Source organism: Pollicipes pollicipes, unplaced genomic scaffold (assembly GCF_011947565.3).
Source record: "Pollicipes pollicipes isolate AB1234 unplaced genomic scaffold, Ppol_2.1 Scaffold_4295;HRSCAF=5057_pilon_pilon_pilon, whole genome shotgun sequence".
Classification (NCBI taxonomy): domain Eukaryota; kingdom Metazoa; phylum Arthropoda; class Thecostraca; order Pollicipedomorpha; family Pollicipedidae; genus Pollicipes; species Pollicipes pollicipes.
Window position 1 is genome coordinate 33,285,779 of NW_023596461.1, and position 24,861 is coordinate 33,310,639.

Below are 24,861 nucleotides of genomic sequence, written 5' to 3' on the forward strand. Positions count from 1 at the left end.
TTGCCAATCACGTGGCGTGCGCGCAAAATGAAGTGCCCACTTCACGACGTGGCTGTACTTGATCGAGCCAACGCGGACACGGAGATCCAAGCACTGGTAGTCCTTTGTCATAACGACAACGATCGGAAGGCCTGATCAAATACGTTGCATAGAAATAAGATGTCAGACTGAGTGAAGCGTGCCTAGATAGATGATGTTTTGAAGAGAGCGAGGAGATGCTCATAAACCAGTGGAGGACACCGAGACTGGCTACTCGAACCCAACCATAGCAGAAAGCGGTGTTGTAGTCTTTCGAACTGGGCGAGATGGGAAACGGCAGCACCGCTCCAAATAACGCTACCGGCCTCTATCAATGGCCTCACATGAGCGTTGAAGGCAAAACACAAAGCCTTGTGATTGGACCGCGCCTGACGAGGGCACGACGGCATTTGCACGCTTTGCATGAGAAGGCCCAGCATCCTATTTGCTGTTGAGACGGCTGAACCTATGTGACTGGCAAAGGTGAGCTTGGTGTCCGGCAAGACGCCAAGATCGCGAATCTGATGGCAGCTATCTAAGCGGTGACCGTCTAGTGCGTTTGAGTAGTGAACAGGTGAAGTACGGAGGGTGAATGAGATGGCATTGCACTTAGCTGGGTTTAGTTTCAGTCCCCAGTTTTTGGACGATTTACAGAGGCGATCCAAATTCGCCTGGAGTGTAAGACAACCTGCTACGTTGTCGATTCGGTGATACATTTTCACATCATCGGCGTACATAAGGCACTCATTCTCGATTTGGTCAGGAACATCAGTCAGAAAGCAGGCGAACAGCAACGGTCCTAGGATACTGCCTTCCAGGACACCAGATCGCACTGGAATCCAGTCAGACTGTTTACCGGTCAGCACTACGCATTGTGAACGAAGAAGCAGAACGTTCAAAGAAGAACGTATGAATGTGTAGCGGAAGAGGGTGATTTACGCTGGTGAATGCTGAAAAGTAACCGGTGCTAAGTGCATTTGTTTGTTAACCTTTCGAGATATATGTCCAGCAGTGTTCAAGAAAAAATGAAACGTTTGTGATGCAAGAGCGCTTCGGAAGGAAGCCATTCTGGGATGAGGGAGGGGCGGGCAGACAAATCCGTGATACGTTATCGCTCACAATTTTCTCCAATATTTTTGAGCAGATAGGAAGCAACGACACAGGTCTGTAATTTTCAGGTAGGTTTTTGGACCCCTTCTTATGCACCGGTATTACATTCGCTTGCTTCCACATGGCGGGGAGGACGCCAGAGTTTAGAGAAAGCTTGCATATTATTTCTAACGGAATAGCTGGCTCCCCGGCACATTCCCTGAGAGTCCGGGCACTGAGCCTGTCGGGACCACAGGCCTCGTGTGCGCTGAGATCGCGTAACAAGTATGCTACACGGCCATGTGGTACGGTAAAGCTGTCTAATCCAGGCGCATCGAGCAAAGGTGGGTCAGGCAATATACGAACGTCAGGGTCGCAGAACTTAGATCGCACTCGAGAACAGGAGATATGTGCGCTGATGACTTCAAGGACTTAACAAAGGACTAATAACGTTTTCGGGTAGTCCTTGAAGACTCGCACTAGACCCAACAAATACTCGCGATATTTAGCATCAGCTGCTGTTTTGAAGCCGGCGCCAGCAGTATGTTGCCTAGCAATATTTTCGGCGGTCGGAAGCGCTTTCTTACGTCTGCGAGCCATCTCCTTGTCACGCAGCAAGTCTCGAACGGACCGGTCAAACCATGGAGGAAATTTCTTCCGGAGCTCAAGGACAGCATCATCAACACTTAAATCATTTTGAATGCGCCAAGGGATAAGCCCGAGAGCAGTGCGCAGACCGTCGAAGTCTGCCTGTTTGTAGTTGTAAGCCTTAAATCGTATAGGGTGGGGGGCCGGCCCACATTTTGCAGAAAACTGAGTCGTCACGATACGGTGGTCAGAGTTGAAAGTACCGTCGCCGACCTCAAATGCAGCAGCTCCGCCATAGGAGATGGCGAGGTTCAGGATATTCTCCCCGCGCGTTGGTGACGTTACAGATTGCACCGCTTCACACTCAGCGACAGAGTCTGGGAATTTGACGGCTCTGACGATGCACCTGAGAAGTGTAGCTTTGTCGCCATTACCCTGCCATCAAACCTCAGGCAGGTCAAAGTCGCCCACGATGAGAAACAGTAGATTGGCAGAATGAATGCTCTGGAAGAAGGCAGCGATCAAATTCACATCACGGTCAGCATCTGGCGGACGGTAGCAGTACCCCCCCCCCCCCCCCCGCACGTCAACGGTACCTTTCCGGCCGGGGCAACAGCACAGAGCTCTGCGTCCTTCGACAGCTGCGTCCGCACAAAACCGCCGGCTACCTCAAACAGCGTGCACGTCGTGTCGCACGCAAGCAGAGACGCGTCTTCCGTCTGCTCCAGGTGAGCTTCCTGCTGCTGTTGCGACGGCTCGCCCGTCGCGGAAGTCCCTTGGGCCCGACTGCCTCACCTCGGGAGTCCGCGTGGGCCAGACTGCCTCACCTCGGGAGTCCGCGTAGGCCAGATTGTCTTACCTCGGGAGTCCGCGTGGGCCAGACTGTCTCACCCCGGTAGTCCACGTGGGCCAGACTGCCTCACCTCGGGAGTCCGCGTGGGCCAGACTGCCTCACCTCGGGAGTCCGCGTAGGACCAGACTGTCTTACCTCGGGAGTCCGCGTGGGCCAGACTGTCTCACCCCGGTAGTCCACGTGGACCAGACTGCCTCACCTCGGGAGTCCGCGTGGGCCAGACTGTCTCACCTCGGGAGTCCGCGTGGGCCAGACTGTCTCACCCCGGTAGTCCACGTGGGCCAGACTGCCTCACCTCGGGAGTCCGCGTGGGCCAGACTGCCTCACCTCGGGAGTCCGCGTGGGCCAGACTGTCTCACCTCGGGAGTCCGCGTGGGCCAGACTGGAGGCCGGAGCGGGCTGGCTGTGTGCAGGCCCGATGGAGGCGCCACCTGGAGTGTTGACCTGTCGGCCACTTGTCGGCGTCGTCAAGGTGGCGGTGTGCGCCGTGCCCCGGGGGCAACGGAGTCACACTCGGCGTTGATGCCGCCCTATTGAAGGCTTCTGCGACTGATGGCTCATGGTGGCGGTTGACAGCTGTGATTCGGTAGCACATTTAATTCGCGCCCTGACTCGCCGTTTTTCATAGCACGGACCGGGACATCCGACCTCCTGTCATAAGCTACGATAGAGGATCACGGAAACATGAATAGTGAATTGGTCTCAACGAGATCTCGCGACAAGTAATAAGTTATCTGTTACTGGGTCAACACTTGACCCATTTAGACCAGGTTGAAAGCTGTTTGTTAATGCTAATTGAACTATTTAAAGTTTACATGCCCATATTTACAAAAGCATGACATGGAACGACATTACAAATAAGCAAACATGTTCCTTGTTTGATTCTGAGCGCAATGATACGTTGGATTTGGTGGGTGTTGCCCGCCGCCCGTGCTGGCTGTGGATAGCCGTTTTTTTGTGCCGATAACTGACTTTTACGTTTGCTCCGGACCCTGGCTCCAGACATGCGCACCGGGACAGCCAATAGGGGCGGCCCTTTGGCCGACTTCATCGGAGGGAGGGAGATTCATAGATTCATACGGGCATTTGGACATTCACGGTGTTGAGGACCATCTTGGCCTGGTGCACCAACGGCTGGGCGCTCGGCGCTTACGCCTCCACAAAATGTAGGCCCCGTGTAGGAATCGCCGACCCTTCGAGGTCTCTATGACGTCCGCGGTCCTTTTCAATTTTAATATATAACCTTGCGGTGCATCTAATATTAGTAAAGAAAACGTTCGCAGCATCTTTTGAGATAACGTACTCGTACATTATTTCTGACCCGTATTTGCCGTGTACTCTTCTCGTGCTGGTGTCGTGCTGTCCTAATAAGCATCCCTAATGCACAAATATGTCACTAGTCACAGTGCCGACCCATGCCTGGTCGGTGGCCACGCCTGCCAATGCCATGCCTGGCTCTTCTTAGCGTTTCAATGAATAATCTGTAGGAAAATAGCAGAGTAATGTGCGACCTGAATTTTTCCATAAGACAGGTCGCTTCGCAGTCAGGTCCATATTTCTACGTCAATACCTTTATCTTGCATAGCATAGCATGCTCCGTGTATGTTGGGGACGGTTGGAAATCTCCACGAGTTCAATCGAGTGTGTTTGTAAGGGCTAAATGCATCGCGTGTGGTTTACTTAATGACTCCATACGTGTATGGACGAAGAAAGGCCACTCGTCACATAGGCAAGGGCTCCTCGCAGGCAGCGATGGAGAATGTCCTATGCGTCACGTAGGCAGATGCCATAGTGGTGGATTAGGGGTTCCGATCCCTACCGAAATTAGGGAGTCGGCTGTTGGTCGATCTCCCTGAGCCTCACAGATGAGATGAGACGCATTCTCACACGTCGCTGGCTGCTAGTGGGAGAAGCAGTGGCACGTTTAGGGTCCCATCGATGGATTCCAGACTCACATAACGTGAGATTTGTTTCTCATCTGCCTTCATGCGACTCAAAAAGAATTACGGATCCGAGAAGAACTACGAAAAACCGGGGGGGGCCTTTGTTCGTAGTTACGCGGACGGCAAACAATCGAACTTAAGACAATAAAAGCATGGAAAATACTCCCAGTGACATCGCGGTGGCGAGCATAAGGGATGAAATCCAAATTCAAGAGTTAGAATTAAAGAAGACACACAAACAAAGGCGCAGCAATTAAAGCAATTTAGCGTAACATAACTCGTTACTTGTATGGGGCATATTGCCAAGAGTTACAGAGAAAAAGAGGAAAGGTGCAAAAAAGCGTAATGTGGACAATAAATCCACGTAACACAACAGTGGCCTGAGTGAGAGGGGCGGGGGCTTCGCCAAGATTTTACAAGAAAACGCTGATGCGAAAAATACGAAAACATCCTGCGTAACAGAAAGCACTAAACAAGGTCAGTAAAAAGACAGGTGGAAACAATGTCGACACACGGTTGATTGAGTTACTGCGACGTAACATGCACGACGCAATGCGAAACAACCGCGGCCATATTACGGAGCCGCGCCAACAGCGCCATCACTGGTGACATCCAGAACTTACGAGATTAGTCTTATTTGGTGCATATAATATGAAACAAATATTTACGCAGAAGACTAGACATACAAAGATAATTCGGTTAAAGCATTCATAAAACATTGGTTACCTGTAAATTGTTGGCCTAAGTAACGTGTAGTAACCCAAATTAACTAGGATAACCACATCATATTAATCGATGAAATAAATGTACTAAAAAATAAATAAAAATACCCGATTGGAATATAGAACGGAATATAAAACTCTCTGACAAACTAACTAGATACGAACAGAGCAATGGATTAGCCTGCTTTTTAAGCTGTAGGCTTATTAAGCGGCTGGCATATTATGATATTTTTTGGTTGTAAGCCTTCAGCATGGCAAAAACGGACACAAGTTCGACAATGTTCCGCCAATGTTACATAACATTTAATTTGGAGCCTACTCGTGCCAAACACACACCAAAAAGTTTTTACATAAGCTGCTTTTGGGGTCCACATCCATGCCATTCTAATTCTGTATAGTAGAAATCATTGCACAGCATATACCAAAACATTTTTTATGTTCGAAAGAAACCGATAATTATAAATGCCCACGTAAATATCAAGATAGTTTTATTTGAGGCATTTAAACGCTTGATATCTTCAGAAAAGTATTGACTTAAACTAATTTTAGTGACATGAGCTATAATCTGATTTGGTGCATTGGAAACCTAACTGCCAATCCGTGAAGAAAACTGCCGAGCTTATTTATAAGTGAATGGGCACTAACAGTGCCCCACCTGAAGTTTTAAACGTTTTACAGCTTATTGTTACCAAATCATCCCATCACGTCCGCTTAGTCGGCTTTCAGACAATGCCTCTGGTCATTTATTGTCAAGGTCCGAGACTGACTGAATTTCCAAATGACGGGCAAATATCGAGCATATCCAGAACTTGCTGAGACCGCTGACAAAAGTGCTCGCCAGGATACATTTCATTAAACATCTGGGCACTTCTGCTATCTACCACATATGGACAGATCAGCAACTGACACCAAGCGGCTTTTGATCCCGCGTATTTGTGAAACTGATTCGCGTGGCTTGTAGTATCATAGAACTTAACCAGCAGCTCATCAATGACATGTAGAGCAAAAAGTTGTCCAGAAAACCAAAGCATGCATTCTTCAGTCATGATCACATCGTACCTGCATATTTACACACATGCATACCCACACGATGACGCATCACTTCAGATTAGCGGTGGCCGCTTGCAGCCGACGGCCGTGTCGTAACAGGACTTGTCGCATCCCGTCCTTGAAGTTGGCTACCTATACCAAAAATTGGTGACTGGATGGTCTATTTATTCAACCTGCTGTTGAGTACACAACTGCAAAGAGCCTACTCAATCAATGATTTCGCAAACATGGGAGAGCCGTATGTGAAAGCAAGATGAGGTCGTGGAAGTTTGGAGCTGAGAGAAGCATTTGTAGCAATGTCGCAGTCTCACGCTGAATGGCGTTTACGTCGTCACTTGAAGTGGCTAAATCCATGGCTTTGACAAATTTTAGAAGCAGCTCGGCGCTGCCATTTCGTCCGTTACAGGCGAAATATATTGTTCACGTGGTTGATAACTCTTAATCGCTTGAGCGAATCGGTCACAAAACTTTTCGGACAGTGTATACGCTCCAGTTTTACCTCTGAACGATAAAAATAGCTTTCAAATGTGGTTCGAAAACATTTCTCCCAATCAACGGTCGTCCTCGCGTGCCCGCCGCCCGCCACGAGGTGTTGGCTGAGTGTCCAACGTCGCTCCATTCGGCGCAGGTGCCAACACCCGTCATCGGTATTTTTGCTACTTAAGATTCCGAGTGCGCATGCTCAAACGGCCTTTGCAGTGGCCGAAATGTGGATGTTATGAACTGTGTACACTATAAGCTGTGGACACTACTCCAGACCTGGGCGGGCACATGAAGCTGAAAAGCGAAGCTACCAAAAATCTTTTCGAGTATCGAGCTTAGCATAAAACTAAGCACCACTCTTATCAACAGCTGCAAATTTTTGTTAACATCTCCCTTATTTCAGCCACTTAGAAGAAACATCTATTTCACCCATTGTTTGACTCACATCTTCCTGCGCCGCAGCACTTCTACCAAACATTTGAAATTAGTGGTCACATTCCTACATCAATAGTTCTCCACTCAGCTGATTTTGTGTACTGTTTTCTGATTGGTCAATAATTCTTCGCTTTACCCAATGGCCTGGCGAGAAATGTGGTGATGTTTTTGAATTCACAGACGCGTCGTGCGTTGAGTCATTCCTGCGTCCGGACGTTTTGAAACTGTTTGCCCGAATTTTTGTGAAGTAACTTGTTGCAACGGAGTAGTGCGACAGAAGAGAAAGCTCTTTCACTGGCTGTCCTTACAACAAGGTAAGGGCATGGCTACTTTTGTCTGTCCTGATTTCGATTTGAATGTTGAGGGGTGCACTCTACTGTTTATTACAATTTGACTGGTATTGCGGTAACCAGCGGTGACTGACTGTCTATTGCACTTATTATTTTTGTGGTGGCAACAAATGGCGACTTTTCTGTCCATTTCATCTCAGGTAGATATCATTTGTGTTGTGGCAAATGTGTTTTAAGTCATGTTTCAAAATAGCATGTCTGGTGCATTTCAGTGCATGCGGGCTGCTGATGTGAAATCTTGTACCATTTCTAAACGTTTTTCCAAGTTTAGGCAAGTTCTATGGCCGTTCAATTTTGGTAGGTAGCAGATGGAAAATATAGGTAGTGACAAGCATGTCGACCTGCCTGTAAACCAACAGCAAGGATGTGAATGATATCATTGCCATGAAGTTCTCGTTTAAGGGGTCCTGTCTAGATCTTTGAGGGAGACAAGCCTTTAGACAGGTGGGTGCACTTGGTGCCCATGCATCTCCTGGGCTCTAGGGTGCCCCCAGCCTTAATTCATGCAACTCCTTTACCTTGGTGTGGAGGTGTCACAAAGATTGAATATAGTCCTTTCTTGTGTTGAGGTCTGCAACACATAAACAAAATTGTGAAATATAACCTCAGTATGGGAGAAGTGACATCTTGTAGCATCAAGAGAATTCATTCCAGCTTCTGCCAATCCTGATTCTGTGCCACACAGCATCAACACAGGATGCTTAATATTGTGTCACCTCCCAAGTGAGAGCTTGCTGATACCTGCTGTGGCTTACCGACCAGCCTGTTCATGTGTTGATGCACTTTTATCGGATCTAAAGGCCATGAAGCTTAGAGAAGCCACAAATATAGGCATTGCATGAGATACATATTCAATGAATAATTGTTGCTGGATGTTATTCAGTAATAAAATATGTGCCACCTGAGATAAAAAATCATATATTCATTTGTGTCTGCAGTATTGCTTCATTGTTCAGTCATAGCTTATGTGAGAAATTTGCTGTTAGATTTATCTGTAAATTTGATGATATAAATATGATACAAATTTGTAGCTTTTTCACAACTGCAAATGTTGGTTACCAAATCCAGAGCCACAAGCTAAAAATCCATCAAATATTATGCCCATACATCTAAGATAACATGTTTTCTGGTAATGACTGTTCACAGAGGTGTTGTATGACAGGCAGCATACCCAACTTCTATTTTTCTAGTGCTGCATAGCCAGTTGAAACACAAGTTTTAGATATCACCAGGATTGCATGCATGGGATTCCATCCAGTGATGTTGGGAGAGCCAGGCAGCCTGCGGCTATTATTGCAGTATTCATATTTGCGGTATTTATATTAATATATGCAGTATTCATATTTGACTTCAATGCAAAGCTGTTCCAGTTGCCTTTGATCATGACATGCAAAATCATTTTCAATTCAATGCTTTCACCTGATTATCAGGTTTAGTTAGGTTTATCAAGTTTATTGGTAAACTAACTGCCTGGTTTCCAAAACTTGTGGGATGGTCTGGCTGGTGGAAGAACAATACGACCTGCAGGCTTAATGACTTTGAGATTGTTACCTTCAGTTTATGGGAGGTTGATGTGTAGGAGTCTGGACTCCCTAATCTGGAACCTGCTTGTCAAGTTGACATGCTTTCATATGCATCAGCACATGTCGTTATAATGCGCAAGCAAACCACCTCAGCATAACCTTTTCCACTCTGGTTTTGTATTGTCGTTTTCTCTTTTCTGGATTGTTCCTCCATGCTGATCGTTGTTTGCGTTGTTTCCTACCTCCTCTATTTGCTGTCCGCACTCCCCGTAATTCTCTCAGGCAGGCGTCCAGCGTGCACGAGCCGTTTGGGCTGTCCGGCTGCGGCGGTCGCTGTCGTGTCTCCACACCCGGTCACGCGCTGACCTCTGGCCCGGCAGGCGGCGCGATGACGACTCGGAGGTCTCTGCGGGCCGCGCCAGAGCCGCTCGACGCCGAGAATGAGCCTGCGCTGCTGCCGGCCGGCAAGCAGGCGCCGTCCACCAAGAAGATGGGCAAGCCGCGCGCCGCCTTCATCGACCTCACAAATGCAAGTCCACCTGGTGGCGGCGGCGTGCCTCCTGTCTGTGTGTCTGGCGCCGGTTGCCGGTGTGGCGTACTGCTGCCCTGCTGATACAGCGCCTGTTGATACAGAACTAATCCCGGCAGAATAGACAGACGTACCGCTCGCCACTGGGCCGCTCCCGGCCAGCGCCCTGCAACCCGGCTCCCCTGAGCTCCTGGCCCACCCTGGCTCCCCTGAGCTCCCGGCCCACCCTGGCTCCCCTGAGCTCTTGACCTGCCCCAGCTCCCCTGGCTTCCTGCCAGCCCTGGTTCCCCTAGTCTCCCTGACTGCCTCGGCTCCCCTGGGCTCCCGGAATGCCTCGACTCCCCTGAGCTCTTGGCCCGGCCTGGCTTCCCTGAGCACCTGGACGTCCTCGGCTTCCCTGAGCTTCCTGCCCGCCCCAGCTCTCCTGAGCTCCTGGTCCGCCCCAGTTCCCCTAAGTTTCCTGCCAGCCCTGGCTCGCCTGAGCTCTCGGGCCGTCCCGGCTCCCCTGAGCTTTCTGCCAGCCCTGACTCCCCTGAGCTCCCAGGCTGCCCCAGCTCCCCTGAGCTCCTGGCCAGCTCCGGCTCCCCTGAGCTCTCGGTCCGCCCGACTCCCCTGAGCTCCTGACCCGCCCTGGCTCCCCTGAGCTCTTGACCCGCCCTGGCTCCCCTGAGCTCCCGGGCTGCTCCAGCTCTTTTAAGCTCCCGGCCTGCCCCAGCTTCCTGAGATCCCGAATTGCCCCCGCCCCCTTGAGCTTCCTGCCCGCCCGGCTCCCCGGGCTTCCTGCCCGCTCTGGTTCCCCTTAGCTCCCTGGCCGGCCGGCTCTCCTGAGCTCCCGGGCCGCCCCGACCGGCGGCTGACGCTCCTCGCACGGCCCACAGGCTATCGAGAAGGGTCTGGCCGGCGGCAAGAAGGGCATCACTAAGCTGGGCGTGAAGAAGGGCCGCGTACACCGGGCGCCGGAGAGCAGCGGACCGAGCCAGCAGCCGGCGCCGCCGCCGCGGCTGGCGCTGAAGCCACGCGCCGGCGTCAAACGCACTGCCACCGCCGACGCTGACGGCGCCGCCAAAAAGGTCAGCACACCTTTAGACGTTCCAGGCGGCTGGATAAGCGCCCTACGGAAGATGTCCATGCTTTGCTGATGTTTGGCGGCTGATACGTTTTGGCGCTGTCATGTACCCGTGCTTGGTATGCGTAATGCGTATGTACGAGGAATGCACCAAGCTGTATTTTATTGTGTTCAGTGATGCTAAGACATTTGTCGTAAATACATTTGTCCTCTCGACGGACCCCTCCTTGAATTAGCTCTAATCTTGCTTGGCTTTAATTGGACTCGACGTTGGGTAAATTAGCTTAAAGCCCCGTGACTTTAAGTCCGGCGGCATGCCACAATAGCGGCAGGCATCGGCCTCGGTGCCCGTCAGCCAAGCGGGACTGCGCAGCGGTGATGAGGGCTGCCCAGCTGCCCGTCAGTGCGTACCCCGGCTGCGCTGGCCCGTGACGTCAGCGTGCGCGTGCGCGGCAGGCCCGCAAGCTGCGCTCTATACCGACGCTGGCCGACCTGACCTCCGTCACCGTCGACGTCACGCGGCTGGCGCTGCCCAGCAGCAGCAGCAGCGGCAGCCTCGAGTCCTCCGAGACCACCTTCGAGACGCCGCCACAGGGCAACACGTGAGCACCGGCGGCCGATGACGCGCCGCCACGGCTGTGGGAGTTCGGTTGCCCTGCAGTGTCATGCGGGGTGGGATCAGGCGTGGCTGTTTTGCTCCCCTTTGGTTGTTTTTGTTCTCGGTGTTTTCTGTATGGATACATGTCATCGAAGTAACAGACTCGTCATCGAACCTAAATAACGCGCCAGGTGTGTTTTGCATGCTGACTTGTTAACATTTGATTGCTTATGAATCTCACGCGTTTGCGAGGTTTTGTTCCTTCCATTGCAATCGTCAGATATCTCCGTTGGTGCTCCTTGGTCATGTGGGTCTGAAATGGTTCACACAGATGTACTTATATTGGTCTGCACTGACCGCCGTGCCTGAATATCGAGTGGAGGAATATCACTTTACTGTATGTCGAAAGCATGTGAAGTGTAGTCATCCTGGCAATACAGTGTCCCACATTCTCTTCATTGTACCATTTTGCCGCATATCGACTTCCGTTCACTCGAGCATCGGAGTTATGCCCAGTTGGCATCATTTTTTCATTGTGCTGTCCCCTCTCACCGCAAATTGCACGTAAATCTCCACGCATTTTTTTGTTTTGTCGAACGCCTTGCTTCGAATCACGAACGCGGCTGGAAGCCGACATGGACCTGCGTGGTGGCGCCCCTCGCCCGCGCGCGCCCCGACGCTGCCGCCCGCCGCCGCAGACCGACGGCCGAGCGCCAGAGCGAGCTGGTGGACCGACTGAACGCCGAGAACGAGCTGCGTCGATCGGCACTGCCCGACGGCGTGCTGGACTTCGACGCCGAGAGCGCCGGCGACATCTTCGCCGTGCCCGAGTACGTGGCCGACGTGTTCCGCTACTACCGCCAGCGAGAGGTGAGGCCGCACGCCCCGGCCGGCGGCGCATCGGTGGGGACGGTCTGCTGCGTGTGGAGGGATGTTGTGAGGAATGGGTTTGGGGGAGGGGGTCGAGGGCGAGAGAGGGCGCTGTGGTCGCGCACTGGAGTCTGTCGTGTGAACAGAAAAGGTTTCCCCCTGTCTGTGGCATTGACGTGTAGTATGTGATGCTCTTGCGGGGGTTTTATGGGTGCTCGACGATGAATATAAAACTGACTAGCTCAAGCGCACTTTTATAAGGATTGCGATTTCGCGCTCGCGCTTGTGAAACGCTTAGCCAGCACCGGATTCTTTCGTTTTGTCTGCGTAAGATCGGGCGATCAGCAGTAAATTATGATCTTACAGCAGTGTCTCAAGCTTAATGGCTCACGCCCTGCTCTTTGTCGCCATTTGACTGCTCACTTCTAACCCTGGGGGGAGGGGGGCTGCACGTATAAAAGGGACAACTCAGACACCTGTCGGCTGGTCGTCATCCTGCGTGTGCCCGAACGCCCGCCGCCATCGCCGGCGCTCCCCGTGTCACCCCTGGCCGCCGCTCTGACCCGGCGCCGTCTCCGCCAGTCGCGCGTGGCCGTCACCGCCTACCTGGAGACGAAACAGCCCGACCTGACGGAGATGATGCGCGCCATCCTGGTGGACTGGATGGTCGAGGTGCAGGAGTCGTTCGAGCTGAACCACGAGACGCTGTACATGGCCGTGCAGCTGGTGGATGTCTACTTGGGCCACGTCGTGGTCAGCCGCGAGACGCTGCAGCTGGTCGGCGCCACCGCCATCTTCGTGGCCTGCAAGTTCGACGTGAGTCAGCGGCGGGAGCGGTCGGCGCGGCCGACGGAGGCGCACCGGCGTCTCGCGGCTGCGTGGCTGTAGCGGCTGGATGCCGGGCGGAGCCGGTCGAGGTTTGGCTTGCCGGGTCGAGTTAATGTGAATTAATCCTGATTGTGCTGTGCTTTTTCCGTCTACCGCGATGTTTAATATGGCATATGCGTGTCGGGTGGCTGTTCGTGGGTGACAGCTGCTGCCAGTCAGAAGTGATTGAGAAGGGATGTCTGGTCTTAGCAGACTACGGTGCGCGAGCTCGGTCTCCTGTGTTCTGGTTGAACAGCGCGTTGACGTCGACTCTCTTCTCCCCTGCAGCTCTCTTCTGTCTTGCCACCACCGCGTGCATCCACCTGCCACCGCCCTTGACCGCCCTGTCACCCCGCCTGCCGCCGTCCTTGACCGCCCCGTCACCTCACCTGCCGCCACTCCTGTCCGCCCTGTCACCTCACCTGCCGCCGCCCCTGACCTTCCTGTCACCCCGCCTACCGCCGCCCCTGACAGCTCTGTCACCCCGCCTGCCGCCACCCCTGACAGCTCTGTCACCCCGTCTGACGCCGCCTCCGACCTCCCTGTCACCCCGCCTGCCGCCGCCCCTGATCGCTCTGTCACCCCTCCTGACGCCGCCTCTGACCTTCCCGTCACCCCGCCTGCCGCCGGCTCTGACCTCCCCGTCACCCCCCCACCGCCTCCCCTGACTTCCGTGCTCGCCTCCAGGAGCGGCTGCCGCCGCCGCTGGACGACTTTCTTTACATCTGCGAAGACGCGTACGCCCGGCGAGAGGTGATCTTCACCGAGATGAAGATGCTGCGGACCGTCAATTTTGACCTGGGCCTGCCTGTGTCGTACCGCTTCCTGCGACGCTACGCCAGGGTGAGTGCCGCCGCCGCCGCCCCTGCCGTCCCTACCGCCCCTACCGCCCCTACCGCCCCTACCGTCCCTGCCGCCGCCGCGGGGCTCGTGCGGCTCCCAGGGATGGTGGGAGCCGTCGGGCGGGCGAGCTGCAGTGTTTGTTGTGACCCTGGCGGCTGTGTTCGTTCTCAGGGTTGTGGTTGTTCCCATGGTTCTCGGGTGTGTTGGCGGTCGGGGTGCTGTGACTGCCTGGGGCTCCCATGCTGCTCTTGTGTGCTGTTCGGTGGCTGTGTGCGCTCTCATCATGTACCGCTGGGGCCCATTATGGTTCCCACGACTGCCAATGACGAGAGGGAAGGCGAGCGAGACGCGACTCATTCGATAAAAAGATCTCAGGCTGAGTCACGCAGACCGACCCGACCCTAAGGCAGTTTGCAGGCCCGAGTCTTCGAAGCTGTGTGCGTAGAATCACGCAGTTCGCAACAACAACCGCGGGCGTGTCAACATGGCCATCGTTGCGTCTGTGTCATCCGTTTTACGTGCTTGTTATCAACGATAACATTTAGCGCAGGATGTTGATACAAACTAGAAAAATGACAATGAAATGATTAAATGACAGCTTCGGGCAATGAAAGATAAGCCTATTATTGAGATGGGGCTAAAAGTAGCTGAGCCATTATGCGGTATGACAATTTTGTTACCTAAATTCAACGCACGTACCCATTGTTGCCTAAATTCAACGCACGTACAAATGGAACGCACGTAACCATTTGTCCTAGACGCGCTAAGTCTGTCACTGACTGGGACGGGATCAGCTGACTAGCAGCTGGGCGAGACCACTCACCACCGATAGCCGCCGCCACCGAGACCGTGACGGTGAGCTGCGTCACGTACTAGACCGTGGCGGTGTGCTGCGTCACGTACTACACCGTGACAGTGAGTTGCGTCACGTACTAAACCATGACGGTGTGCTGCGTCACGTACTTTACCGTGACGGTGAGCTGCGTCACGTACTAAACCGTGACGGTGAGCTGCGTCACGTACTACACCGTGACGGTGAGCTGCGTCACGTACTACACCGTGACGGTGAGCTGCGTCACGTGCTACACCGTGACGGCGAGCTGCGTCGCGTACTGCAAAGTGACGGCCATCGTGCGGATTACGGACGAATGACTTGTTCAGATCACACCGTGACGGTGAGCTGTGTCACCCACTACGCCGTGACGACCATCGCGTGAACGACGGACGAATGACGCTTAGGATTTGTGCTTGGAACTTGGATACGCTTTCTTGCATTGGTTTGAATATTTTGCAGATGTATTCGATAACTACCAAACATCAGTCGTTTCCGCACCTGGCCACTTTTTAACATGCGTGAAGAATGCCGGCAGTCTCGCATCAGACAATTGTAAAAACAAACAAACATTGTACCCAATTTTGAAACACCTGTTGGCATTGTTCATCCTGCGGCTATATTTCGCCGTGACGAAGGATCCCTCGCCAGTCCGCACGAGTGTTATCCAACCGCCCATGTTATCGGTGCTTGTAGCGGACGCGTTCGCTTGAGGTCGCGCGTCTGTTATATTTCGCATGGACGCTGAATCGTGGTTGACTTCAGCTCTCCCGTGTTTGTTTGTGGTCCGAGGCCCGTATGTGTTCATACCCGAGACTTGTGTAGCTGTCTCCAAGGCTGTCGTGGTGCTCCCATGGCTGTCGGGCTCCCAACGTGCCTCTCCTCCCATTTCCCTATATGCTCCCGTTTGACTTCCCACGCACAATCCGACACCCATGTATGCCCCTACTTTCGACCTCTGCGAAGCAGTCTGCCTCAGCTCCGAAGGCTATTACCGTCGCGTTTTATCCGTTGAGATGTATCCCTGAGCGCCGTTTTCCGGGTTTTTTGAACCAGATGTGTGTCGCCGATGGAGGAGAGGCAGGCATCAAGCTGCGTCATCCTCTAGCCCAGGTCCACGATATGGTACCGTTCTCCCGTGCTGCGTCAGGCAGCTCACCAGGGTGGCGGGGAATAACGGCAGGATCCTATCAAATAAAGGCCAACCTGTCTGGCTCCCACAGCCTGTCTAGTGGCCGCAGTCTCCGCGTTCTGAACGCTAGGGATCATCTGGCGTCAGAACACGCCCCGTGCTGTTCCTGCTTCCATAGCGTGCCGCTCGCGGTCGGTAGGGCCGCAGCAGCCCCCCCCCCCCCCCCCGCCTCTGATGTCTCCTGCCGCTTATGTTCAACAGCCCGACGTGCGTCGGCTGGTCCTGGCGCGACATTCCGCACCGCATACGCTGCCCCCCCCCCCCGCTCACGTGCTGTTCGGCGGTCCGACATATGTGTCAGCTGACACTGGTGCTGCTCGCACGGGTGGCTGACGCTGTCCCTCCCCCCTCCCCGCCCACGTGCTGTCCGGCGGTCCGACATATGTGTCAGCTGACGCTGGTGCTGCTTGCACGCGTGGCTGACGCTGCCCCCCCCCCCCCCTCCCGTCCACGTGCTGTCCGGCGGTCCGACATATGTGTCAGCTGACGCTGATGCTGCTTGCACGCGTGGCTGACGCTGTCCCCCCCCCCCTCCCGTCCACGTGCTGTCCGGCGGTCCGACATATGTGTCAGCTGACCCTGGTGCGCTCGCACGCATGGCTGACGCTGTCCCCGGCCGCCCCGTCCGGCAGTGCTGTAAGCTGTCGATCGAGGTGCTCACGCTGGCGCGCTACATCCTGGAGCTGTCGCTGATGGAGTACCAGTTCGTGACGGTGGCCGGCTCGCGCATGGCGGCCGCCGCGCTCACGCTGGCCGTGCTCATGCGCTCGCCCGACCAGTTCGCCGCCATCCGGCGCACCGTCGAGCACTTCTCCGGTACGGCGGCCGCGCGGGGGGCTGGCCGGCGGGGCGTGAGGGTGTGGGAGGCAGGCAGGCGGGACGCTGGGCTTGTCGGCGAGAGGGAGGAGGGAGGAAGGACGCTGTGCTGGTCTCCGGTCGGACTGCGCGCTGCCAGCGCTCACCTCAGCTCCTGGCGTGGTTGTGTGTTTTACAGGCCTTGCCAGGGGCTGCTCAGGTCGGGAGTTTCAGTGCTGTTCAGCGCTAGTCGGACGTCGCGGGCAATTTGGTTTGGGTGTGGAGCAAGCCGGCTACGTAGGGGCTGCCTTTGTATCGACTGAACGAAGATCGCTGTGGATATTGGTTTACGGGATTATCTGTGGAGCTGGTTGGCTTTTGGTAGCACTCGCCAGATTCTTACCACAAGCGTGCATGTGCAGTAAGCTCGAGCTTTCCCTGCCATGGGTGGCCCAACTTACCGGCGCTGGACTTTTCAGAATACAAAACTGAAGAGTTCAAAGATGTAGTGCACAAACTGAACGACATGCTGAGGAAGGAGGCCAGCCCGCACCTGAAGACGATACGAGCCAAGTACTCGCACAAGTAAGCGCTTTCCGCCGTGCGTTGGACCGAATACGGTGCTCCCGAGTTTGGACATGCGTCCGTGAAGGCTCATTGCGCTGCGCCTGCTGATAGAGCGTCCACAGGCTAGGCCTCCCCCCCCCCCCCCCCCCCCCCGGGTGCGGTCTCTGCGTTCACCATTATTTGCCCATTGGCCCTCTATCAGCGGACATGGTTGTAGCACCCCTAGTTAGGTATTGTGGTAGACGTGGCGAACGAAGACTGGTGGACGGATGACCGGATGGCGGACGAGGGCCCAGTCGTGGTCTGGATAAGCGCCTCTGGGCATGGTCCGGGTGTTCTTAGTGTCGAACTTAGGCCGCAGGCGATGCTTAATTGACGCCGATAACCACAGTTGCCCGTTCGCTTCCCGTGGTGCAGTCATACCAGTGACCTCGAATCCGCGCCGCCACGTGACCGGCCGGCCTCGTCGGCGCGCTCCACCACGTCCGCTCAGCCCGGCGCGGCGTGGGCACCGCTGACGACGCGCTCCTCCCGCAGGGTGTTCCACCAGGTGGCCAAGATCGCGGTGCTGGAGTCGGTGCCGGCGTTGTAGCGGCGCCGCTCTGACCGCGTCGGCGCGCCGCCGGCGTCGATCGGCGGTGACTGGCGCGCCCGACGCCGACCGGCGCAGCGGCCGCGGCGCCTCAGAGGCGGACGTTTGACCTGATGCATCGAACCCGTCCGGCGCGGCCAGCGTTGGGGGAAGGGCGCCAGCGGGGCCGTAGGACACGAGGGCCCCGAGCGCGCAGGTCAGGGGGTCGGGAGACCGCCGTGCCCGCAGGGTCAACGAGCGGGCTGGAGCGCCGGCTCGAACCTTTCGATTGGTCCATGCTGGGGTGTTTTAGGCATCAACTTAAGTTTGATCAAATGAAGTCCCTTTTTACTAGGCTGAGGATCTCACCCCCCAACGTGGCTGCCAAGTGCCAACAGTGCAAAATTGTGCGGTGAAGTAGCGAAGTTGTTTGCGAACGTCTTATTATCTACTGTTGTTTGAGAGCGCCAACCCGTTTGGTTAGAGAAAAGTAGTACCGTGGTAGTCATGGACGACTAAGTCTTAGCTAGTTTAAACCGCATTGTACATTGGTGTAGCTGTATTTTACCACTGACTCCTCGTGGTGCAAATCCGTGGTCCGTCCGGCGGGTTTATTTTGGCGGCGTTGCGCCGTCCTCTTGAGCATGCCGTATCCCCGTGTGCGTGTACATAGCCGTGTGTGTGCCGGTGAAATTTGCCACTCTCCTGCCGCAACGCGATCTGGCCGTCCGAGCGACCGTGGCGACATGACAGCTCGACCGTGAACGAAGCCCGCCGGTCCGGCGCTGGTCCGGAGGTGGTCCCGCGGTCCCGGCAGTCGGGCCGCGGGACCGCCGGCCGCTCGCTGGAGCCGGGCCGGCGTGCCGTTTGGGAGAATACATATCAGGCCGGGGAGAGCGCGTGTCTGTATGGAGCCGCGGAGGCGACGCGCTGAAGGCAGCCGCGCCGACCAGGCGGTGACTGGTTCGTCGGGTCGCAGCTGGGGAGGACCAAGCGGTGATTGGTTCGTGAGATCGCAGCTGGGACGGACCAGGCCATGATTGGTTCGTCGGATCGCAACTGGGGCGGACCAGGCGGTGATTGGTTTGTGAAATCGTAGCTGGGACGAACCAGTGAACAGTGATTGGTCGGTGGGGCCAGCAACAACAGACGTGATTATGGCTCGCGGTCCGGATAAGACTAAATCAATGCTGTCGCTGCTGTTAGTGACTGCGCCCGCAGGTGAAGTGGGTGCCTTCCAACTCTTGGCCGCTCTGGAGAGAACTGTTTACGCGCTCGGGAGCGCCCGATCTGCGTCACCTCTGTACAGATGCCGCCACTGCACCCACCACTGGAAGGCAGACCACGTATAGCAACTATATTCCATCAAACTCGTAACAGGCTACACCATAGCGGACGTGGTCAATCATTTCGTAACAAACAATACTCATCCAGGATGGACGCGGCCGTTGCGTGATATGGTGACGTCACACAGCGGGCGCCACTTACGTGGTGACGTCACACGGCGGGCGTTACACACGACGGCGTGGACGCGGGACGGGACGGAGCTGGCGTGGACCGGGCCGGTTCCCGCTTCGGGCGCCACGCGAGCGCCCTACGAAAGCTAGTACAAATGGAAGAGTCTGGTGGACTGAGCCGATTATCCTCGAGCACGCACTGCAGTTGACGCCTCTGCGCCACGCTGGCCGCACCTGGGCGGAGCGTAGCAGCGTCCACATGCGCGAACACGGGCGCGGACGCACTCGGTAGATTCCTCGCCGCCGCTGGCCGCGCGACACTTAGTGATGGGTCGTGGGATGGACCGTGACGCAGTTCCATCTAGGAAAGCGGGAGGGGCGAGTTCTCGGTAGGAGCGCCCTCCGGACTCAGACTCGCAGCGGCTCTCCCCAACAGACCGAGGTCAGACCCCGGCTCTCGGCCTGCACGCTGCAGACCCGGGCCCAGACCCAGACCCCATTGGGTCCGCACCAATCTCGGAGGCGCCTAACAACTTGCTGATCACTGCTGATGGGGCGCGAGCGCGATTGTCCCAGATCCATCATGATCCAAACTTGCCAGTGCACTCGGGGAAGTTGCTCCTTGTAGAAGGAAGACGTGGGTACCGCAGGGTGTCTGAGACAATTGCAAAATGCAGGTTTCAGTTCAAAATTGATTGGGCATCACCAAAACAACAGAACGACGTGGATTGGACGCACGTGGATTGCCACGCTTCTGAGTATCCGCAGACACCGTGTAGCTCTATGAACATTCCCTTGACTGGCAGGCTCATGGCGGCGCATCTCCACGGGGTCACGTTTCGCGGTCAAAATCGCACTCGGTCCATCGGAGTTTCACGACTTCGTCTCCAGCGCCGGTGGAGGCCCTTCGGAGCGAAGCAGGTCTTCGAACAGGTCATCGGCTGGTGGCTCTGAAAACCACGCCATTCATCACTCAGTCACATTCATCTTTCATTACTCAGTCACACAAGGACTGTACGCTTCATGAGGACATGCTTTGCGGACGGTATTCGGGTGCCGTACTGAGGCCAATGAACGGGGTTAATCGGCCACACCGGGGTCATCTCACGCCATTCAGGCACAACGTTAAAGTGACGTCATAGTTGCCGAGGCCCACACATCGCACTATCTGGCCACGCCAGCTTCCAACTAATTCGAACAGCACATCAAAATGACGTCACCGGTAATCTCTGCGCCCGATGCGCAGTCCCCCGCCAGCCGTCCGCCGCCGACCTGCGAGGCGCACCTTGACAGCGCCTGCGGGCGCCGCTCTTGGCCGTGTCCAGGCGGCGCTGGCAGTGGGCGAGCACGGCCGCCGTCAGTTCTCCCACCGTCCACTGGCGGTCCGTGATCCTGCTGCACACCCACTGCAGCTGCGGCGGGAGCAGGGACGTCAGGGCCGGCCCCGTCCGCCAGCTCCGGCGGCAGGCGCCCTGGTGGCGCCCAGTCAACACGCCGCGCTCGCAGAAGCTCGCTAGCTGCCCATACTGCGCGCTGCACGGCTGCGTGCTTGCACCCGGACGGCGTAGACCTTTGAGGATGCTTGCGACGCTGTCGGCCTGATCGTTGTGTTACACAGACCGTCCACCAGTACAGTAATGTCGCGAGTCACGAGATTTTACCGCCCACATCCTGGGCACACGTCTCAAACGCCGCCTCTCCGCAGCTTCCCAGCGCGGCCGCCAGGGGCGCCACTCACCGTCCGGACGGCCGGGTTGCCGCACGTGTAGTAGATGAGGCAGGGCACCTCGGCGCGGCTGGCGCACAGCCACTGGACGGCCGCCTTCAGCTGCGGGTCGCCGCCGTGCCGCCGGCCGCAGCCCCAGTTGCCGGTGGCCACGGGTCGCACGCCGTCGCCGGCCTCGCCAGCCTCACCGCCCAGCAGACTGCGTGACTGTGGCAGACAGCGGCGCTGAACGTGCGCCGGCGGGGCGGGGCGACCAGCATCACCGGCCTGGGAACAAGGCGTGACGGCCTGGACTCCAAACGGCGGGCGAGCTCGCTACCGTGTCGGCGGCGCTGCTCACTCAGGGACCAAGAGAGCCGGAGAGCGAATGAGTTATGCTTTGGCGCTGCCGCCGTGGAAATAACATAGCAATTCATATGTGACCACGTGGGGAGTGAGATCGTCTGTCCGCCCGTCCAAGCATCTTAGGTTGAGCCCTGTGACCCGTCCTGGGAAGGCCACACCAGCGCAACAACAATGCGTGTGAGTAAAACCACGTCACGGCAAACGGGACGCCCCATCCGTCTCTGTGCCTCGTGCACCCTCCGTAACGTCAGAGAACACGCTCCTCCCGTGACGTCATGGAACATGCCATCCGGTCAGGCACTCCTCCATGATGGCAGACCTGTCCGCCGTGACGTCACACCTACCTGCCGTGACATCAGACCCACCTGTGGTGACGTCAGACCCACCTCCAGGAAGTGTTCGCGCCGGCTCTTGCGGCGGTGAGCGGGCGGGCGGCGCTCGTCCTGCGCCCGATCCAGCTGGCCGGGCAGGCTCCGGCTCTGCGCCGTCTCCAGGCTGCCGGAGGGGCGGCGCTCAGGGTCGGCGGCGGCCGGCGGCGGCGGCGGCGAGACGTCGGCGATGCTACGGCTGCGCGCCGCAGCGCCGCGCGGCTTCTTCAGGATGCCCTTGCGGTCGAGCGAGAGAGCGCGGCCGCTCATGAGCCGGCGCAGCAGCAGACGGCGCGGGCTCGGCAGCTGGCGCATCGTCTCCTCCAGCAGCCGCTCGGCCAGTGTCCAGCTGAAGCCCTCCACGGTGGCCTCGTCCAGCGGCAGCGGCGCGCTCGGCGCCGACGGTGGCGCCGCCGCCGGCCGCCGCGGGAACTGCGTCAGTCGGCGCACCGGTTGCGCGGACATCTTGCGGTAGGCGCGCCGGTGCTTCGCCTTGTGGAAGTCGAGCTGGAGCGCGCTCTCGCGCACGCACTCGGGCACCAGTAGGCGCGCCAGTTGCTCCGAGTACCGGTAGATGGCAGGGCAAAGACGGGAGGAGCGGCCGGACAGCAGCGTGGCGGCGTCGGCGGCCTCGATAATCTCCACTACGGAACCGGCGCTGTGCTTGGCGCACGTCGGCTCTGGCAGCTGGGCCCAGCCCGGGGTGGCTGTTAGTAAGCCACACAGCAAACGTAGATGAGAAAAACAGGGCGGGAACATGCACTATGTCCGCTACAATGATCTTTGTTACAGAATAAAGTTGTATATTGTAAGCCGTCATTTGTCACATACGATGACGTTTTGACGCACAAGGTGATGTGCTTCACACTTTTTGATGCAAAATCCGTAACTTCGGATATAGGTGGTGCCTGCCCCAGTAAATGGCAAAGGCCGATTAGTAGCACGCCACGCCACGAAATAACCACCACCATCCACACCGTAAGCCTAGCCACAAACACACACGCATAAAAGCCAGCTTCACTCTGTAGCCAACGCTCCTTCCACTCCGTACCGCACCAGACAGCGGGCCAGTGACCTGCCTTCGTGCCCACCTGCTCTGCCGTCGGCGGCTCCACCAGCTTCCTGGCCAGCTCCAGCGCCAGCCTCTCGCGCGCCCACTGGTCCGAGAGGCTGAGGGAACGCCTCGGGGCGCCGCGCCGCCTGCCCCCGGGCGCGGCCGCACCTGGGGGCAGCGAGTCCGTGTTGCCGCGTTACGGCGACGCAGCCTAACAACGCCGTCTCAAGAACGTTTGGCTCTCGGAGGCACTGTCTTGCGACCGAACCGAGTCTTGCCACTGGGGTTTACGTGATTGCAGGAGTTGAAAGCAAGCTAAGCGGTGCCATTGCGCGAAGTTTGCGCACACAAGCCTGGGCTGATACGCAATTTAATTGATGCCGTCAATCTGTGGGATCTGCATTGGTGGCTGCCCAGCCGCCGTAACAGCACCCACCATTCCTGAGCGTGGTCGCCCGGGGCATGGCGCCGTTCGTGTCCAGCGCCTCGATCTCCATGGCAACGCCGGCGAACGAGTCGGAGAGAGTGCGCTTGAGCAGGCGCTGTGTGACGCGCATCACGGCCAGGTCGCGGGGGCCCAGCTCCGCACCGGGCTCGTCTAGCCAGTGGCCGAACTTGTCACAGAGCTCCTCCACCTCTGGGGACAGGGCAGAGCGAGGCTTGGCGCCGGCTGTAGCCTGAGCCGGGCAAGACGGAGTGGGCTGCATCCGTGGTGTGGGGTTAGTTACGCCGGAAAATACGGCGTCAGTTACGTCGGACAGGAGCATGCCAGCTACAATGGTTGACAAAATGTCGTCTGCATCATAGAACATGGTGTCGGTTACACTGGAAAACATGTCGCTTACACCATATAGCATAATGTTGATAAAACAAAACAATACAATGCCAGTCACACCCAAGGATACTGTGCCAGTTACAATAACCAATGCGGCGTGCGTTAAATCGGGCATAATGGTGCAAGCTGCAACGGCAGCATAATGACAGTCACACTGGGCAGTATGTTGGTCAGTTAACTGGCCAGAATGACGTAAGTTGGAAGGGACAGGAATATGACACTTATCTTGCATCGAAAGGTACGGTGTCAGCTATACCGGCCAATGGACAGCGGGCATACGGACTTCATTTGTACCGAGCAGTACGGTGTCATCAACACCGAATAGTACAGTGCCAATTACACTTGTATGGATGGTTACACTCCATAGTGCGATGCCGGAGACATCCCTGCATTACGGTGCCAGTCCCGCTGTACAACACAGTGTTAGCTACATCGTACAGGCATGGTGTCACTTGCATAGGAACTTAATGTACCAGTTCGTTTTCAAGTGTCTGCAAAACGGCACCCATTTCACGCGCCCTTAAGCACAAAACACCACAATTACATGTAAATTTATGGCGTGTTACGACGCTCGGACATATCACTGGTCTTCCAAGCCGTATGGATATGAGCGGCGCAGAGCAAAGTTGCAGGCAATGGGCTTCATAAGAATCTTGTTATCATAAACGGTGACGGAATGTGTGTTCGGCTCGGTTAGAATGAGCTCGTTGGGCCAGCACTAACCATTCCAGGCCTATGGAATGAAGGAAAGAGGTGAGTGCCAGCGGCAAGACTGTGACCATGTGAAAGTCCTCCACCACCGAGACTGGCCCTCAACAGAAAGCTTTCTTCGGGCCGCGCGCGGGCGATCGGCGAGGCTTCGCCGGGGGACGCTTCAGCCGCTCGTGGCCGTTGCACGCGGCCTGCCCGAGGAGACGAAGCGATGCGAGGATTGAGGGTAAAGTGGTGAGTGATGACATAGGGCAGATGTCAGAACGGGGGTACCATCGTGGAGCGCACTTTCGTTAGTTCGCACTTTGCTAAATATAAACGCGACGTCATCCGTTCGATGGAAGAGAATGGCTGAAATCGTGTAAACACCCTCGCTCTCATCAGTTAGCGAACTTCGTGAGTGGAGGCCCAGCAGCTGAACGGAGTGAGAGAGGCTGCTTCGGTGCGGCACTGAGCGTTTCCCTGTGTTGAGGAACGCTATTCGACAACTGGCAACTTTCAACAAACGGACCATTACGGCGCCCGAGCTTTTGGCCGGCCTCTGGGCTTAGATGCCCTCAATGGATTGGATTTGCTCACCT

General features: G+C 56.2%; 2 protein-coding genes across 2 annotated transcripts in view; one reads left to right on the forward strand and one right to left on the reverse strand.

The window, feature by feature from the left end:
* The first annotated feature begins 7,368 nt into the window (after window positions 1-7,368).
* On the forward strand, window positions 7,369-18,671 carry CycB3 (cyclin B3). The gene is made up of 10 exons (XM_037220639.1): window positions 7,369-7,495; window positions 9,435-9,583; window positions 10,462-10,653; window positions 11,106-11,251; window positions 11,946-12,117; window positions 12,700-12,933; window positions 13,672-13,827; window positions 16,484-16,667; window positions 17,126-17,231; window positions 17,751-18,671. The coding sequence occupies exons 2-10, from the start codon at window positions 9,443-9,445 to the stop codon at window positions 17,803-17,805; spliced, it is 1,386 nt and encodes a 461-aa protein (XP_037076534.1). The 5' UTR covers window positions 7,369-7,495; window positions 9,435-9,442; the 3' UTR covers window positions 17,806-18,671.
* Window positions 18,672-19,127: 456 nt separating this feature from the next.
* LOC119096793 (uncharacterized) overlaps window positions 19,128-24,861 on the reverse strand; it is a 67,787-nt gene continuing 62,053 nt past the window's right edge. Inside the window, exons 11-15 of the mRNA XM_037219729.1 lie at window positions 23,171-23,371; window positions 22,772-22,902; window positions 20,980-21,174; window positions 20,527-20,653; window positions 19,128-20,191 (exon numbers count right to left, since the gene is read on the reverse strand). Coding sequence (XP_037075624.1) covers window positions 20,115-20,191; window positions 20,527-20,653; window positions 20,980-21,174; window positions 22,772-22,902; window positions 23,171-23,371 — 731 coding nt within the window. The 3' untranslated portion in view covers window positions 19,128-20,114. The remainder of the gene's footprint in view (window positions 20,192-20,526; window positions 20,654-20,979; window positions 21,175-22,771; window positions 22,903-23,170; window positions 23,372-24,861) is intronic.

Coding starts and splice junctions, on each gene's coding strand:
- CycB3 (XM_037220639.1), top strand. CDS start 9,443: ATGACGACTCGGAGGTCTCTGCGGGCCGCGCCAGAGCCGCTCGACGCC. Junction 12,118..12,699: donor GCTACTACCGCCAGCGAGAG/GTGAGGCCGCAC, acceptor CGTCTCCGCCAG/TCGCGCGTGGCCGTCACCGC. Junction 17,232..17,750: donor CGAGCCAAGTACTCGCACAA/GTAAGCGCTTTC, acceptor CTCCTCCCGCAG/GGTGTTCCACCAGGTGGCCA.